Below are 17,956 nucleotides of genomic sequence, written 5' to 3' on the forward strand. Positions count from 1 at the left end.
CCACTGGCACTATCATTTTCCATGTTCCATGGACCGTGAAATTGGTTCAAAAGTCTAATTTGGAAATTTAAAATTAGAAAGATCATATCATAAGCAGCAAGTGTTCTAAGTTTCAAGTTGATTGGACTTCAGCTTCATCAAAAACTACCTTGACCAAAAACTTTAACCTGATACTCCCATTTTCATTTTCTATGTTCAGTTGATCGTGAAATTGGGGTCAAAAGTCTAATTTGGCTTTAAAATTAGAAAGATCATATCATAAGCAACAAGTGTACTAAGTTTCTAGTTGATTGGACTTCAGCTTCATTAAAAACTACCTTGACCAAAAACTTTAACCTGCGGACGAACGAACGGACGGACGAACGAACGAACGGAGCCACAGACCAGAAAACATAATGCCCCTCTTCTATCGTAGGTGGGGCATAAAAATGTATACTTGTATGTGAATTCTCGTGGTGGCAACCGTTGTACGCTGTTAGAATGTACACATGTTTTCAAATGATATATCTATTGAGCCTTTAATAAACTAATGTTTGTGTATTATCCAGAACGTTTCTGTAACGAAAGATCTCGAGTGCCGAAATTGTAATATTAAACAAAAAAATACATTGCCGCTCAAGGAAACAAATTACAACTGAAAAATTTAAGCATGTTAGCTCTTCACTAATACGCATCTATAGATATTTGAATTACAGGATATCAAGCAGACTCTTAACATCCATTCGGGTTCGCAAACATAAGTAGTTATATAATTGTATAGAGTATCAAATTTGAGATTAATGATTAATTAGAGAATGGAAAAAGGGAATATGTCAAAGATACAACAACTCGACCAATGAGTAAAAACAGCCGAATTCCATCAACCAGAAATGTATTTGAGACAAAATGAAGTGAGATACCGGTATTGTATTATGGAGTGTTTGTTTCCTCGTTCTTACCACTAATTTTATATAATTATTCACGATTTATCCGAACAATACACATTGACCTACCCTAAAATATGAAATAACAGTTTTATGTTTATTTGCGTTGTATCTGCGTGTTTCTGGACACCTCAGGTTAAATCTAAAATAAAAATAATATAAGCATTGCATTAGAAAGCAGGTCATAACTACTGATTTTGGAATGTTTTAGTGACAATCAAAATTATTCAGTTTTAATAGTACGTGAACACAAAATTATGTTCTGTTGAAAGCCATCATTATACTAATCAACACAAAACTCCAGGCATCAATACTGTTGGTTTAAACATTTTCAACACAAAATGGATTCAATGATATGTACCAGCTTAAACGATGGCACGAAATTCTTGGTTCATATCATCAATCGGGGATGTGCTGAAACATAATTTTGCTCTTCATAAACTTTAAGGAACACTTTTGCGCTAAATAAAATCTTTAAAACAAAGTCGCAATTTCAACACACAACAAAACCTGTGCAGTGCACTACAACAGGATGATATTTACTTATGTATGTTTTTTATCCAATAAGATCATCGGATAAAAGACCTATTCTAACTAAATTAGTGAGTGTACATGTCGCATGTAGTTCTTGGTGTGGACAGTTTCATGGGTTTTTATGAACCAATTTTTGGTGTTTTTGTATTTTTAACGACATTACTATAAACGAGATGTTTAACAATTCCTGATATCTGATCATTAACTTTGCGGGAAACACTACAATTACTGTACAGATGAGATGTTTGACCAACCGTTTTAAAAGGTATTTAAAAGTAAATTGCATTTGTTATTCAGTAACAGTAGCTTTCGTGCTATGCGTATTTATATCTTATAAATCTCCAAATAAGGCATTGATGAATAATTTCAAAATAACAATATAGTTATTGGTTTGATGTGTTTAAGCCATTTGATTAGGGACTCTCCTCGGAGATCAGAATTTTTGTGATTTTACCTTTTAGTAGCGATTAACCATGAAAATACATTTTACCTGCTGAAACTAACAATTGCTAAAAACTGTTGAGGTTTTTTTTTTGTTCTAAAACAACAACCATTCAGTAAAACAATATCTATTACAAAAAAATTTTTGCATTCGAGGAATAGATATTTTGTGAAATGTAGGCTTACAGAAATACACCATTCCTAAATACTACCTATCAGAAAGGTCATAAATTCACCATTACCTATCATGACTGGCAGCTCAGATGCTACTGTACAAAATGTTTGTTTGTTTGATTTTTTTTTAAAACACATAACATGTCGAAATAAGTCCTAAAGATACTCATAATAATTACTTTTTCAAAGATTTTCCAAGTTCTGTAGACAGTTGCATGGCACTATTAGACCTGTGCTCTCTCTGAACTTTCTTTGACTGTCGTAAATGGAATTGTGTTCTAAAAACAAAAATAAAGAGTAGGATATAAGTGAAATATATTTCTCTCGCAGATAAATCATAAGACAGCAATATGAATGATGAAGACATGTTGTTGTGTTTGCTGTTCCTTAATACACTACCAACAATTTGACTAGCGTTTACATGTACATTAAATGCCGCTATAAAAACAGTACTTTTAGGAAACATTACTAATCAGTACATTAAATGCCGCTATATAAACAGTACTTTTAGGAAACATTACTAATCAGTACATTAAATGCCGCTATATAAACAGTACTTTTAGGAAACATCACTATTCAGTACATTATTTTTTATATCATTTTCAGTAATGTTGGGAAAAAGTTGATTACAGTACTGAAAATTACAGTCATTTTTCAGTACTGAAAATTTCAGCCATTTTTCAGTACTGAAAATTTCAGTCATTTTTCAGTACTAAAAATTTCAGCCATTTTTCAGTACTGAAAATTTCAGTCATTTTTCAGTACTGAAAATTTCAGTCATTTTTCAGTACTGAAAATTTCAGTCATTTTTCAGTACTGAAAATTTCAGTCATTTTTCAGTACTGAAAATTTAAGTAATTTTACAGCACTGAAAATTCAATCATTTTTAAGTACAGAAAGTTGTAGTCAAATTCAAGACCTAATTAAAAACTCGGTTATGCTATCACAAGGGGCCCTATCACAAATTTCATAAGCCCCAAGGGTGAGTTGGGAATAGAAATATGCTCACTTGGTCCTGTTCCGACCGGCAGTAAAAAGCTTGTTAAAGTGGGACGTCCGTCCGGCTGTGAAAGATGTATCAAGTTTGCATCTACGTCCTGTCAGAATGCATATATCGAGGTTTAATCCAATGCCTCGAGTACAGAGAGTGACAAGATTTCTGCACGTTAAGAACCTTTGCAACAACTCTTCCTGTTGCATGGCAAAATTGCTGTCCCTTACTTATATACCTTTATTTTCCAGTGGAAGTCGAAATTCCCCCTGATCATTATCGGGATGGGCCTCTATTATTACAAGACCTACTAGTACCTGTTGTATTTATTGTTAACTTGTTCTCGTCCAGAACCATCGTGAAATATTTGCCACTGGACATAAAGCAATCAACAATCAATAAAAGCTAATCATCAACAAATATCATAAGTTGGTTTGGGATAAAAACAAGAATTTTATTTTAAAACTCCATGGCTATATGTATTCTTTCATTTCAACACATTAATACATTAAAGAGGATTCTTTTGATGAACTTTATGACCACATTCTTTATGTGCCTGTTTCAAGCCACGACTTCTCATTTTTGATTGTCGTTATTTGTTGTATGTCATAATTGGTGTTATTCAATGTTTTTGGCGTAAACCATTGCGTTTTTTTTTCTCCTGACGATTAGTTTCGCTAGTTATCAAGATGACTTTTACAGCTTTCCATGCGCAATGATGTTCTCATTGTTGATTTATGTGAAAGGCGGAAAAGAAGCTGTCATACAAATAGTCAAATTCAATCACATTAGCAACAAATACAAAATTATCAGACAGGGGTCACCAATACAGTTTTTCAATATTAAGCAGTCAGCACCATACAAGAAGTTCTGAATAGCTCCGAGAGAAAAAAAAATATGTCATCTAGATGTAAAGCACAATGTCAGAATATCGTTCATCAAACTAATTTAAAGTATAACTACACAAAGACATATCTATAACATGACTTTGTCCGACTTGGGACAGAGATGCATATAAATATGGCGGGTTAAACCGATTTTGTCAACGTTTGACGTTGAACATTATGGTTATTTATATAGTATCCATGTTCTGTTGTTGTTAGTGGGGAGGCATACAACATCTCCTTGTTTTATTAATAGAACTTAATATGTAGATTATATATATGCAGTCGTCTATATTAAAACTGTTGCTCTTTCATACTTTCTTGTAGCACTTGAAATGCAATGACGTCTTTAATATAGTTCACGTTTCTCCTATAGATAGAAAAGATTCTTTTGATACCATGACAGTTTGTTTTCAGTAATAATTTAAAAGTAATTTAAAAGAATAAGCACACGTTTCAAGATATTTTTATAACATTAACCTTGGATCAAGTCAGGAACCTGTAGTCTAGTGGTTGTGGTTGGTTCATTTCGGTCATATCTATTGTTTGTAAATTGTTTTGTTATACATGTACATTAGGCAATGAATATTCTGATATGAATTGTTTCATATTCATATTTCACATTTTTAAACCTTTTATAGCGACTTTTACTCACTCTATGAAGGTCGTACAGTCGACTACAATTGCGTATATCTACCTAAAACTTTGGTGAATTATTATAATTGTATCATTGAAAATTATAACAACATTTCTTATTTTTACCAACACTGATATTTTCTATTCAACGGCAAGAAAATAGAACTTTGCTTCGTATTGTTCTTTGTGTGGTTTTAATATAGCATAAGAATTTTGACAGCAGTAGATTTTGAATGAAAAGCTGGACTAATTTTTAGGATAGTAAGGAAGAATCCAATTAAAATACATAATTCTAAATATGAAAAGAAAAGTTAGTTAAATCTCCACAAAACAGTAACACTTCTACAACAGATATTTCAGTCTATTACTAATTGGAGTCTTATTCGGTTTTCTTCATCTTTTACGTTACAAGTAAAAGAGTGTTCAATTGCATAAAAATGTTTTTTTTTGTCCTTGACCGAAAGCACTTTCAAAATCACGGTTAGTGTAAAAGATCTAAACTACAGACAAATTTTCTACCTATGAACCCAAAGTGAATCGATCTATCACATGATTTTTTTTAATTGGAAATGAACACGAATCGAGTCTTCACAAAAAATTAACAGTAACTCAACATATTGTAGATAATATTATAGAAAGTAAATATGACTTTTTTTTGGGTCGTGAGCATGTTTTTATACAACCTTTCTTTACTTCTTTCTTGCTGTTCAAATTTCTTGGTCCTCAACAATTAAAGTCAGTCCTGTAAGCTCTAACCAATAATGTCTCAGACACATACAACTTATAAGATGCAACGAGAATGCTCAAGCTGAAACGTTTCGCCTGCTTTTATATTCATGAATTATTTTATGCTGATAGACCAAGGAAAGAGTTTTAGTACAGGTGTCACATACTTCACACATTGTCAAAGATCCATGAAAATGAAGTCAATGTGAGATCAACCAATTTAAGTCAGAAAGACATGTATAGCTGACAATCATTATACACACGTAATATAGTTTTTCTATTGCTTATCTCATACAAGAAACAGCCAAAACAATGAAAATTACATATTGACCAATGAACCATGAAAAAATAAAGTCAAGGTGACACGACAGATGACCCCTGCTAGACAAGACATTTAAATCATAAAATCATTTCATACACTATATCTAGTTACATCTACTAGTATTGCTAAAAGAAATAGACAAAAAAACTAAATTTAACATTGACTAATGACCTGTGCAAATTAGACAAATATTAGTTCACAAGCCACATATAAAACTAATGACTAAGCAACACGAATCCCTCCATGGGTTTGATCTCGGGTGCTCCTGCAGGGTATGCTGATCCTGTTCCACATATAAATGTAGCACCCATCCTGTTGCTCATATTATTACAAACCCGGTAAATAGTCCAATTCGGTGGTTCACTAATAGGTAAGTGAGAAATTAACATAATAAAAATAGAAATTTGTTTTCAAGCAGTTGCTTGACAATGAAAATGAGGTCAAGGCCAACAGACATAATACAGACTTTCGTAATATATATGCATGTATAAGCCACAAGGTATGAAGCCTCCAGTAAAAGTCAATTACCATATAAAATATCAAGCTCAATCACAAATAGCTAACACCGTAGGATTGTTATCTGTATCTTTCGCATGTCACAGACACGACAATAAAGCAAGAAGACAAGCAAAGTCATGTACATCGATGACTCGCATCCTGGATTTTAGTCTGTATTTGTTGATCAACTTTGAAACAAATTACTCAGGGAAAAGGGTCTTACTTGCAAAAGACAGAACGAAAGATTTTTTTTCTAATCCATTTATCAACTTAATATTCTAAAATTAATTTATTCAAACGCCTGTACCAAGGTAGGAACCTTCTCATTGCTTGTCTCATGTAAAAAAAACATAAAAAAAAATCTTTGTTGATTTAGTTTTCATTCACAATGCAGAGCATGCTACATGTATCAAAGGACTATTTCAATGTTTTGTACTTAAATGTTTCATTTAAAACTAAATTTTCTCTTTTGAGATTTTATCTGTAATGTTCATACAATAATTTTAATTTAAATTGTATATAATTATGAACGAGCTTCTGGTTTGGAAAATATACACTCATGGCAAGTTATTACAGGTTCTTTCGGTCTCTTTAAAAATACACCACTGTACATGTATGTCTCTTACAGTTTAGTTTAAATGTTCTTCCCTGCACATAATTACTTATTTGTATGTTATATTCTTGTAGGATGTTGATTCAGTGATAAAATCCTGTTTAATAAACCGTATTAGACTCTTGGAATTCTGCATTCTGTTGCTGAAATCTAAAAATAAAATTCAGGGTACAATTTTCTTAAATAATCATCAAATACTACGGTAACCTTACCAATCAGGGTTATTATTAAGGAATTTAAAGATGAGTCCATATATTTAGCATTTCTGACATGTGCAATGGTGAGATTAAGGATTTTTTGTGATTTATAATTTATCATTGCAGTCTCCATGATAAACTAGAACAAGATAAAAAAATTTAATAATAACATTAACGGTACCAAATTTTCTGCACTAGATGCGCATTTCGACAACACTTGTCTCTTCAGTGATGCTCGTGGCCAAAATATTTAAAATCCAAAGCGTATATAAAAGATGAAGAGCTATAATAAGTTAACCCTTAAAATTAGATCTATGAATATTTTTTAGTTATTGCTATAACATTATTTTAATTATCCATAGTTCATGGATGGCGTATGATACATGCACATATATTATTTTTTAAATTCTGTATTTTACTGATAAATATACTCACTTTTATAGTCAAAATCACACTTTTACACTAACAGCAGCAACTGCAGGTGAGACGCAGAGTTCTGTGGATCCATTTAGAAAATGTTCAATCTATGTATCCCTATGAAGATTTCTTGTTCCCTAGTTTGGTAAAATAACTAAGCTCATTAGTATGCAGAGGAAAACAGTTTTTACAATTTTAGATAAGTTAACGGACAATGATAACGGATAAAAATTTATGAATATAGCAAAGTGGGCTAAAACAAATATGACAACCAATTCTTTTAAATTGATTTTTTAAAACTTTACTATAGGCTGTCAGATAAGACTTGAAAGAAATTATTTTGCCCAACATGCCCAGAGCATGAGGAAAAATAACTCTCTGCAACTTAAAATGCAGGAACTAAATTGTGTACAAATTAGAATAAACAGCTGCGCCATGAGCGCATGATACGCCTGTCGTCTTGTGTGATAGTTTAATGCAATAATCATAAATAATTTTTGAGAAAGTTTTAAGCAATAACCATAATGTTTTTGAGATACAGAGGGACATATGAACCCAAAAAAACTAAATATCACTAAAATAAAATTTTGAATCAAAACCAAAAAGAATACAGATCTTAAGATAAATGTTACAAAGAAGTATGTAAAGTTTTAAGCAATAATCATAAATTGATTTTGAGATACGGCGTGACATGCATGTAAAAATACCCTCCCCCTTTTTTTTACAAAATACTAAATAATTGAAAAACGAAATTTTAAATCATCACCAAAAAGTATACAGATCTTAAGATTAATATAACTTGGGAGGGCGTTAGACTGAAGATTTAAAGGCCCCCGGTTCACTCCCTGGTTCCGGCACGGAACAATCAGGCGGCTGGCAGGATAATTTTAGAAGAAAGACTTCTTTTTCTTTTTTTCTAAAAATATCCTGCCAGCTGCCGGAACAAGACTTTCTTTTTTTCTAAAAATATCCTGCCAGCCGCCGGATTGTTTCGTGCCGGAACCCAAGAGTGAACCGGGGGCCTTTAGATCTTCGGTCTAACGCTCTCCCAACTGAGCTATTCCTGCGCGACATGTAAAAATCCCCTCCCCCTTTTTTACAAAATACTCAATAACTCAAAAATGAAATTTTGAATCACCACCAAAAAGTATACAGATCTTAAAATTAATATAACTAAGAAGTGTGTAAAGTTTTTAGCAAAAATCAAAAATTGTTCTTGATATACAGTGCGACATGTGAAAAAAAAAACACACCCCTATTTTAGTTACAAAGTGCCGTAATTCAAAAAGTTTTAATCTTATTTTGACCGAAAAGTATATATACAGATCATTTGACTATTATAAGAAACAACTACAATAAGTTTCGTGAAATTTTGATAAGTCGTTCTCAAGTAACGGCACGACAGACTTTTAAAACAAAACAACCCTTACCATGGCAACCATAAAAGAACCATTGTAGTAAAGTTACAGATTGCATAACAATATACCCGGAGACAAATTATTAAGTGACACAGTTTTGATGGCAACATCCAGTGGCGGATCCAGTAATTTTCATAAGTGGGCGCCCGCTGACTGCCTAAGAGGGGCCCCGCTCTAGTCAAGCTTTGGTGATTCCCTTTATAAGCAAGCAGGGTTTTTTTTCTCCAAAAACGGGGGCTGGTATTACAATTTCAGAGAGATTCATTCAACTAAACAATTTTTGTTTGGAAACTAGAAACATGCTTCATTTTTTACCTTTTTTGGCCCCACTAATTCCTACATATTTGGGCAATTATTCCAAAACTTAATCCTAGCCTCCCCTTTGTTATGTGGAACATTGTGGTACAATTTTAGAAAGGTCAATACAATTACACACACTTTATTGTCTTGAAACTAGAAAAATGCTTGCTTTTGTCCCTTTTTTGCCCTTTATTCCTAAACTTTTGACCCATAACCCCGTAAACGAATCCAAACCTTCTACTTGTGGTTTTAAACATTGTGGTACAATTTCAGAGCAAATGAAATACTTATACACAAGTCCTTAAACTAGAAAAATCCTTGTATTGGGCTTCTTATTAAAAAACGGTTGGACAACCATCCCCAAAATCGATCCCAACCTTCCTTTTGTGGTATTGACCCTTCAGAAAAAAATTTATTAAGATCTATTTTTTTAAACTAAAGAAACTGTCCAGAAACCAATTGGGCTTCGGACGACGCAGACGACAACGACATCATACCATTATACGATCCAAAAAAATGTTTGAGGTCGTATAAAAAACACCTACATGTATAGTATAATACATTGTGGCTTAACTCATACATTTGACACACAAAAAAATATAATGACTTGTAAGAGTATTTGAAAGTAGATATACTTTTTATTTTTTTTATTTCACTGGATAATGAATTCCACGCTTTTGGGCCACTAAAAGGACCAGATGCTCCGCAGGGCGCAGCTTTATATACGAAAACAAAAACTCCCCAAATCAATCCCAACTTTCCTTTTGTCGTCATAAACCTTGTGTGAAAATTTCATAGATTTCTATTTTCTTTTACTAAAGATATTGTGCAAAAACTAAGAAAAATGCTTGTTTTGGACCGTTTTTGGCCCCTTATTCCTAAACTGTTGGGACCAAAACTCTCAAAATCAATCCCAACCTTCTTTTTGTGGTTATAAACCTTATGTTAAAATTTAATAGAATTCTGTTTACTGAAAGTTCTTGCGTGAAAACCAAGTAAAATGCTATTTTGGGCCCTTTTTGTCCCTACTTCCTAAACTGTTGGGACCAGAACTCCCAAAATCAATGACAACCTTCCTGTTATGGTCATTAACCTTGTGTTTAAATTTCGAACGACGACGCCAACGTCATACCAATATACGACCGAGGACACAATTGTCTGTTCTTCTTCGCTTCGTTGTTCACGAATATAGTCCCTAGTGTTTACTCGTTTAAACTAATATGTATAATGATATGTTACTTGTAACTTTTCTTTTCATTTAAAGTACCTAATACAATACCGAAGAGCTTCAAAAACTTAAAATTACTGGAATTTATTACAGCTTTGTGTTAATAAACTTAATTCTCTGGTTGATGAGCTTTTTTGTGGCCGGTAACAGAGTAGAGAGTAAAATCGCAAAAATACTGAACTTAAGGTCGTGATAACGTCGCTGTGAGATCGTAGCGCAATCTTTCAGAATAGAAACACGCTTTCGCTACGCTCTCGCAACGATTGTACAGCGACCTTTGCGATCTTACTACGATCCTAGTGCACTTTCACTACGCTTCTACCACGACCTAATTTCGCCACGACCGCACCACGATTGTTTTGAACATGTTCAAAGTTGGCCACGCTCTTCATGATCTTGAAGATCTCACCACAACCGTGGTACGACTTTACTGCGACCTACACGATCGTCAAAATTTGCATTTTTTCCACAGATCGTAGTGCGATCGTGGCTTAGTGGGTCTGGGGTATAAGAGAAAACTCAATTCGGAACACACATAATCACATGGCTAAATCAAAGAACAAAACGCATATAAAAAAAATGATAGACAAGATTTATCAATTTCCAAATTGGGTGTCTGTATGATCTATAAAATATATAAGTTTCTCACTGAATGTATACAAAGAGGGTAACCAAAGATTTTGCGACGATGCAAATATTCAACTTTACAATATAAATAAATATCTTTAACCAACGAATTCAAATAGCAAAAGCTATGCAATTTTCAAATATATACTTATATAAGCTTCATGTAAATTATTTAACAATGAAATACATTAATTATGAAATTTGAAGTTTTACTAAGGGCGCTAATAATTAATTAATAACACTGTCTACCACACAGCATTTCGGGGACACTCCCTCTGGTATCTTTCCTCCATCTTTTATAGCTTACTATGCGGGGGCTTTTTCTAGTTATTAGGGGTATTATGATGACCTATAGTTGCTAATGTTTGTGTCATATAGTCACAGAGTCATGCTCATCGCTTCCCTCAATCTTTATTCTATCACCAATAGTTTCAACACATAGTCTGATCAAGTCTTGATCAGTAAGGTGCTGAAAAGTGTCATCTTCTATCCTATCATCTTTAAACTTTTTAATTTGAAAGATTTGCAGATCAAGTTCTGCAAGAGCACGTTGTATAGCAGACGACATGTTGACAGTATGAAAATAAACCCGAAAAATTATACATGTTTTCGGTTATTTTCGGAAGTCTACCACCACCACATTTATAATGAAAAATGCACTCAAAGTGATTGATTAACCACCTAGTGTAATATCTTTTGAACCAAACATGAAACATTTTGACCACTCATCATAAAGTTGTTTGAACTGAACATAAAATTTATTTTACTGAACATAATGATCAGTCTACAGAACATAATATTTATTTCACTCAACATAATGATAACAGTATTGATAATAAGTGCTGCGCTTTAGAGCATGATACGCCCGTTGCTCTTTTAAATTGTTTTTGAAAGTGTTAGTTATTGTCCCAAAATAGGAAAATCCCCCCTTTTTAAGCATAAAAATTCATAACACGGAAATGTTAAATCTTAAATTTATAAAAATTGAAAGGGAGCTTACATCAATAGATATTTCATGGACATTGGTGAAAGCCTTTTTGAGTTATTGTCCGAAGTGTTAAAAAACCCCTTTTTTATGAATAAAGCCCCATAAATTTAAAACTTAAAATCTGAAATTTATAAAAATTGAAAGGGAGCTTACGTCAATAGATATAAACAATTCACTTAATTTCATGGAAATTGGTGAAAGCGTTTTCTAGTTATTGTCCGAAGTGTGGACGACGGACGGACAGACGGACGGACAACGGTATACCATAATACGTCCCGTCTTAAGACGACGGGCGTATAACTAGTGTCTTTGACCACTGAATATTTCGGTTTCTGTAATCAACATAATGAGAAATCTACATAATATAATAATATGTTGACAGAAGATATTTTCAAAAGTACTGAATATAAAGACAAAAGTATATTGATTAAAGTGCTGAATATAATACCAGATCTGCACAATATAATGATTATTCTACTGATCATTATGATGTTATTGCTCAACATAATTGTTATACTACTGAACCATGTGAACATAATAAAGAGGGCACTCGTAATCGAGAAAAAAACGCTGAAAATAATTAAATGTTCACAGCTTAATATACTAAATATGAACAACGGAAGACATCTATCACAAATAGATTCTGGGTTTATCTGTGACTGGGAAATGTGTTGGTCTGGAACCACATACACACAATAAACAGTACGGACTCTGACTCTGGGGCTAGTTCTTGTAACAAAAGACGACTCGGGTTAGCGCGATGTATAATTTAATAAGTTCAGCATGAAATACGATTGTACAGAGTTGGGACTGCTCAGTGTAATACTAAATCCAATCGGCAACACCAAAATAACAACATAGTTTATATAACAAACCAAAACTACTTGTACTTGACAAATATTTCTCTAAATGAGTGAGAAAATTCAAATAAGGGATAACAGAAAAATTAACAATTATAGAACATACAGACTTATTTATGGGATTAAAGCCTTGGCTTGTCAAATACTAATAATCTGAGACTACTATAACATGTGTTATAGTAGTCTCAGGAATAATTATAGATCATTTTGAAGAAAATAACGCCATTTAAAAAAAAAAAAAATTAAAACATGAAATTATATTAGCTTAATCTTCTAAACTTGACTTAAATCTTGCACAATAGAAATATCAAAATCCCTAGTGAAATATTGCAAATATAACAAAATCACTTGTTTTACAAAATCTTGAACAAAATGTCCAAAAAGTATCAAAATCAAATTATGTCCATTTTTCCACTGTGACACAGCTATCAGTGGCGTTCCATATTCCTTGTCTCTCCTATTATATTTATATATGGTATTTGAAATGAAAATAAGCACATAACCAGTCATTTTAACGATTAAGATCCTATCAAGGAACCCTTTTATGGTGACTATAACAGAGACAAAAACAAAATGTATACAATAGATATAAAAAAGAAGATGTGGTATGATTGCCAAATAGAAAACTCTCCACAAGAGACCAAAATGACAGAAATTACCAACAATAGGTCATCGCACGGCCGTCAACAATGAGCAAAGTCCATACCGCATAGTCAGCTACAAAACTTAAAAGGCCCCGAAATAACAATGTAAAACGAGAAAACTAACGGCTTATTCATGTACAAAAAATGAACGAAAAACAAATTGAACACGTAAACAAACAACCACTGAATAAGTATACAAGACAAAAAGAAAAGGACAGTACAAAATATGTTAAGAATCTAATCTAAAATAAAAATGAAAATAATCCTCGTACAAAATAAATATTTATATATAAAAAAAGGTGACTAGATGCTCTGCAAGAGTAATTAGCATATTTCGAATTTTACTTATATATTAATAATATGTTTTTGACCAGCAATTTAAAAAAAATAATAAATACATATTTGAACAATAAAACAAAGAATTTTTCATCATATGATCGGGATATTGTAACTTGATAAAGGAATTCGAATGTGAAATGGTGGTAGCTAACCACGGATCCAAGAAAAGACACGTATTATATTTCAATAAACACGATATCAAAATAAGATGTGGTATAATTTCCAATGAGATTTCTGTTTACTACAAGCTATAACTACTGGAAGAAAAAGCTCCAGTAAAATTAAATTTTATCAAGGATTGGAGAGGCCTTGATATCTGAAAGACAGAGAAAACAACATGATTTTTTTTTTATATTGGGAACTTTTCAATATTCCCAACTATAGAATCCGACAAATAAACGAAAATTTTTTTTTTTTTTAGTCAGAACAACATTTTATCAAACCATATTTATATCTTCAATATAAAAATAAGGAGATGTGATAGGATTTTTAAAGTTAAAAAAATAAATGGATTTAAGCAATTATAGTCGGCAATAACAGGTTCCGACATGAAAAATAAGAAATAATACACAAACTGACCATGCTGACGGCCTAATTCATAATAAAACAATTTACGAAAAACATATATGACATACACGAAAAAACGACAAACACTGAACACTGAACGACCGTACGGGCTTTTGACTTAAAACAGGTACATACATAATTTGGCGGGGTTAAAAATGTCTGTATGCGCTCATTTCTAAAAAAAAAAAAACCTATCACAACACAAGACCAAACTATAAAAAAAAAATCAGTTGAATGATCGGATCATCATTTAATACTATCAAAGACGATATCAGATCAGGTGCGGGATCCAAACCACGGAACACCCTGAAATTCCACAAAATAAAAAAAAATCGAAAAACTTGAATGGGGTTTCAATCACCAACACTCCCTCTCCCCTCATGCCGGATCCGCTCAGGCAGACTCAACTTTTTAGTGTGTAATTTAGGTATAAAAAATTGATAACAATACAAAATAACTAACTGAAATTAAATTGTAACAGAAAAAGAAGAGAAAATCATTCCAGACATGTGTTGCAGCATTGGATTACAGTAGTTTCAATAAATATTTATATGACAGCAGTATCATGGAAAACATAAACTAATCATAAATTTGGCAGAAGAGATAGTACACGGTTTATGTTCTTCTCATAGATATTGTTCAGGAAGGCTCAGAGTGATTGTACAGTAAACTTGCAAGCGATTGTACAGTCAATAAAAATATCCGACATGGAGAAAATGAATATATTTGGATTTCTACTGGAAAAATGACTTCAAAACATTCAGACAGGTACGACTATATATCAGAAAAGGTACATGTGGAAATTCAGGTAGCAAACATTGATTTTTCTATGTTGTTTTTATACATTTTTTGTTATGTTTTTAATACATTTTTGATCGCTGTTGTGTGACAAATTTGATCGTTTCACATGGAGCTCCATCATTTTAAGGAAAACGTTTGGATGCACATAGCTTTCTTATTATTTTATTGGTTCTTTATAAGAATATTTTAGCTACCAAAACTTGAAGCAGAAACATTACATAGCTATATATAATAACATAAGAGTTCATCAAATTTTCATCAAGCAACTTGTTATTTTGCAAATGTCGGGGCCCCTTTTGACAGTCTCCCGAATGACCAAAGTATTAGAAAACCGTACAGTTCCGTTTCCACACTATGGTACTGGTCTCTCCGAATAGAATCACGCTTTCACTACGCTCTCGCTATAATGATACAGCGACCTTTGCGATTTTACCATGACCTTAGTGCGAACTCACTAATACCTGATTCCACCAGGATTGCTTTGAACATGTTCAAAGTTGTATACGCTCATCACGAACTTGAAGACCTCACCACGACCGTGATACGACCTTACTGTGATCTTCAAGATCGCACTACGATCATCAACATTTGCATTTTTTCACAGATCGTAGTGCGATCGTTGCCTAGTGTGACCGCGGAATTAAACTTTATTAGTTCAATAGAGCCACATGAGCTTAACAAAAAAAATATTACTACTCTTTGCCCCATATGTTTACCATTTCCTGGTAACAGGACTCAATTTGGCAAAAAAGAGGGAAAGTGCAGAGTTTATAAATTAGCCAAATTATGTTTAATAAAAAGAAAAAAGAAATAATATAGATATTCAGACATTTAAAACTTTTTTCAGTTTAAAAAAACAAATAAAAATAGTGTTCAAAAGTAAACTTTCTTTAAAAAAATATGGATTATTTGAAAAAAAACCCAACAAATTGCACACATTTAAAGAACATTTTATATATAAAACAGAATTTACAAATAATTTAACATAAAACAGATTATGTTTATCTGTTTATCTTTTAATACAAAAAAGTTATGTATTCCTGTCGACAGGAAAAATATGTCCACAAAGCCGAATTTTGAGCGTCCGTCGTCGTTACCTTATAAACAAATTTTCTCCTCTGAAACTACTGGGCCAAATTTAACCAAACTAAGCCACAACTATCATTGGGGTATCTAGTTTAAAAATTGTGTCCGGTGACCCGCCAAACTAACCAAACTAACCAAGATGGCCTCCATGGCTAAATAGAACATAGGGGTTAAATGTATATTTTGGCTTATCACTCTGAAACCAAAGCATTTAGAGCAAATCTGACGAGGGTAAAATTGTTAACTAGGTCAAGATCTATCTGCCCTGAAATTTTCAGATGAATCAGACAATGGGTTGTTGGGTTACTGTCCCTGAATTGGCAATTTTAAGGAAATTAAAGTCCGTTTTTTGTTATTATCTTGAAAATTATTATAGATAGAGATCAACTGTAAACAGCCATTATGTTCACCAAAGTAAGATCTACAAAAAAATCATCATGATTTAAATGGTAAGTTAAACCCTTTAGCAGTTATTGCACTTAATAGTAATTTTTTTACCAATTTTTCGTAATTTTTTTACAAAAATCTTCTCTGAAACTACTGGACCAAACTCAACCAAACTGAGCCAAAATCATTATTAAAGTATATTTTTATATATCTGCTCTAAAATTTTCATATGAATTGTACAACTGGTTGGTTGGTTGCTGTCCCCCAATTGGTAATTTTTAAAGACATTTAGCCGTTTTTGGTTATTATCTTGAATGCTATCATATATAGAGATAAACTGCAAATAGCATTAATGTTCAGCAAATTAAGATCTACATATAAGTCAACATGACCGAAATGGTCAATTGACCCCTTTAGGAGTTATTGCCCTTTATAGTCAATTTTAAACAATTTTCATTAATTTGGTAAATTTGAGTAAGTTTTTACAAAATGGGTTCCTCTGTAACTAAAGGGCCAAGTTCATTACAGATAGAGAAAATTGTAAGTAGCAAGAATGATGAGTAACGTATGATCAACGAACAGATCACAATCACCAAAAAACAATTTTGTCATGAATCCGTCGTTTTCCTTTGTTTAATACACTCATAAACCAAGGTGCCCTCTAGTTATCCTTCATTGAACTTTTGATGTCGTCCCTTAGGCCGTTAGTTTATTTCGTCTTAATTGTTTCACATTTTTTTGTCGTGGCCTTTTATAACTGATATACAGTATGGGTATTTGTCATTTTTTGTCAAAGGCCGCACGGTTGGTTATAATTGATAATACTACTTCATTGATCTCCAGTTGATAGTTGCCAAATTGGCAGTCATACCACATCTCCTTACTTGTTATGATATTGTATACATTTTTCGTACATGACTTTAATTTAAATTTCGCGTCCTGTCTAAACTATATATGAAATATTAGTCGCTTGACGTTAAAAGCAAACAACTAACAATCAATCAATTTAAACTCGTGTCTAATAAGTAGAAAATCAATTAATTTTTGGGGTTAAAAGGGGGGGTGGGGTGGCAAGAGGTCTTTGAATATAAATATGATGGCCTGGTAAGAGGTGGAATCAATAGGCATGCTTAGCGACAAGTTAAGACTTTTAACATAATAAAAAAAATCCACAAAAAATCGTGCTGCTCCATTCCCATCCTTAGAATAACAAAAGGTCGTACCCTCACTGGTATTGTCCGTGTGTTTTATTAAATATTATTTATCCAGCTAGTTGTCCATATAGTGTCCTTCTTAGGAGGCAACTGTTTAATATTCGGGAGGAGGGGGGGGCTTGCTAATCACAAAAATTAATG

The 17,956-nt window shown here is 32.6% G+C and overlaps 2 protein-coding genes across 2 annotated transcripts in view; both read right to left on the reverse strand.

The window, feature by feature from the left end:
- The window catches only part of LOC134707160 (chitin synthase chs-2-like), a 30,011-nt gene extending 28,952 nt beyond the window's left edge, over nucleotides 1-1,059 (reverse strand). Inside the window, exon 1 of the mRNA XM_063566705.1 lies at nucleotides 993-1,059. The gene's annotated coding sequence lies outside the window, so the exon portion shown is untranslated. The remainder of the gene's footprint in view (nucleotides 1-992) is intronic.
- A 1,188-nt stretch (nucleotides 1,060-2,247) lies between these two features.
- Nucleotides 2,248-17,956, reverse strand: part of LOC134705760 (myosin-IIIb-like) — a 45,201-nt gene continuing 29,492 nt past the window's right edge. Inside the window, exon 14 of the mRNA XM_063564478.1 lies at nucleotides 2,248-2,350. Within this exon, the coding sequence (XP_063420548.1) occupies nucleotides 2,248-2,350 (103 nt within the window). The remainder of the gene's footprint in view (nucleotides 2,351-17,956) is intronic.

Source organism: Mytilus trossulus, chromosome 2 (assembly GCF_036588685.1).
Source record: "Mytilus trossulus isolate FHL-02 chromosome 2, PNRI_Mtr1.1.1.hap1, whole genome shotgun sequence".
In the NCBI taxonomy this organism is placed as follows: domain Eukaryota; kingdom Metazoa; phylum Mollusca; class Bivalvia; order Mytilida; family Mytilidae; genus Mytilus; species Mytilus trossulus.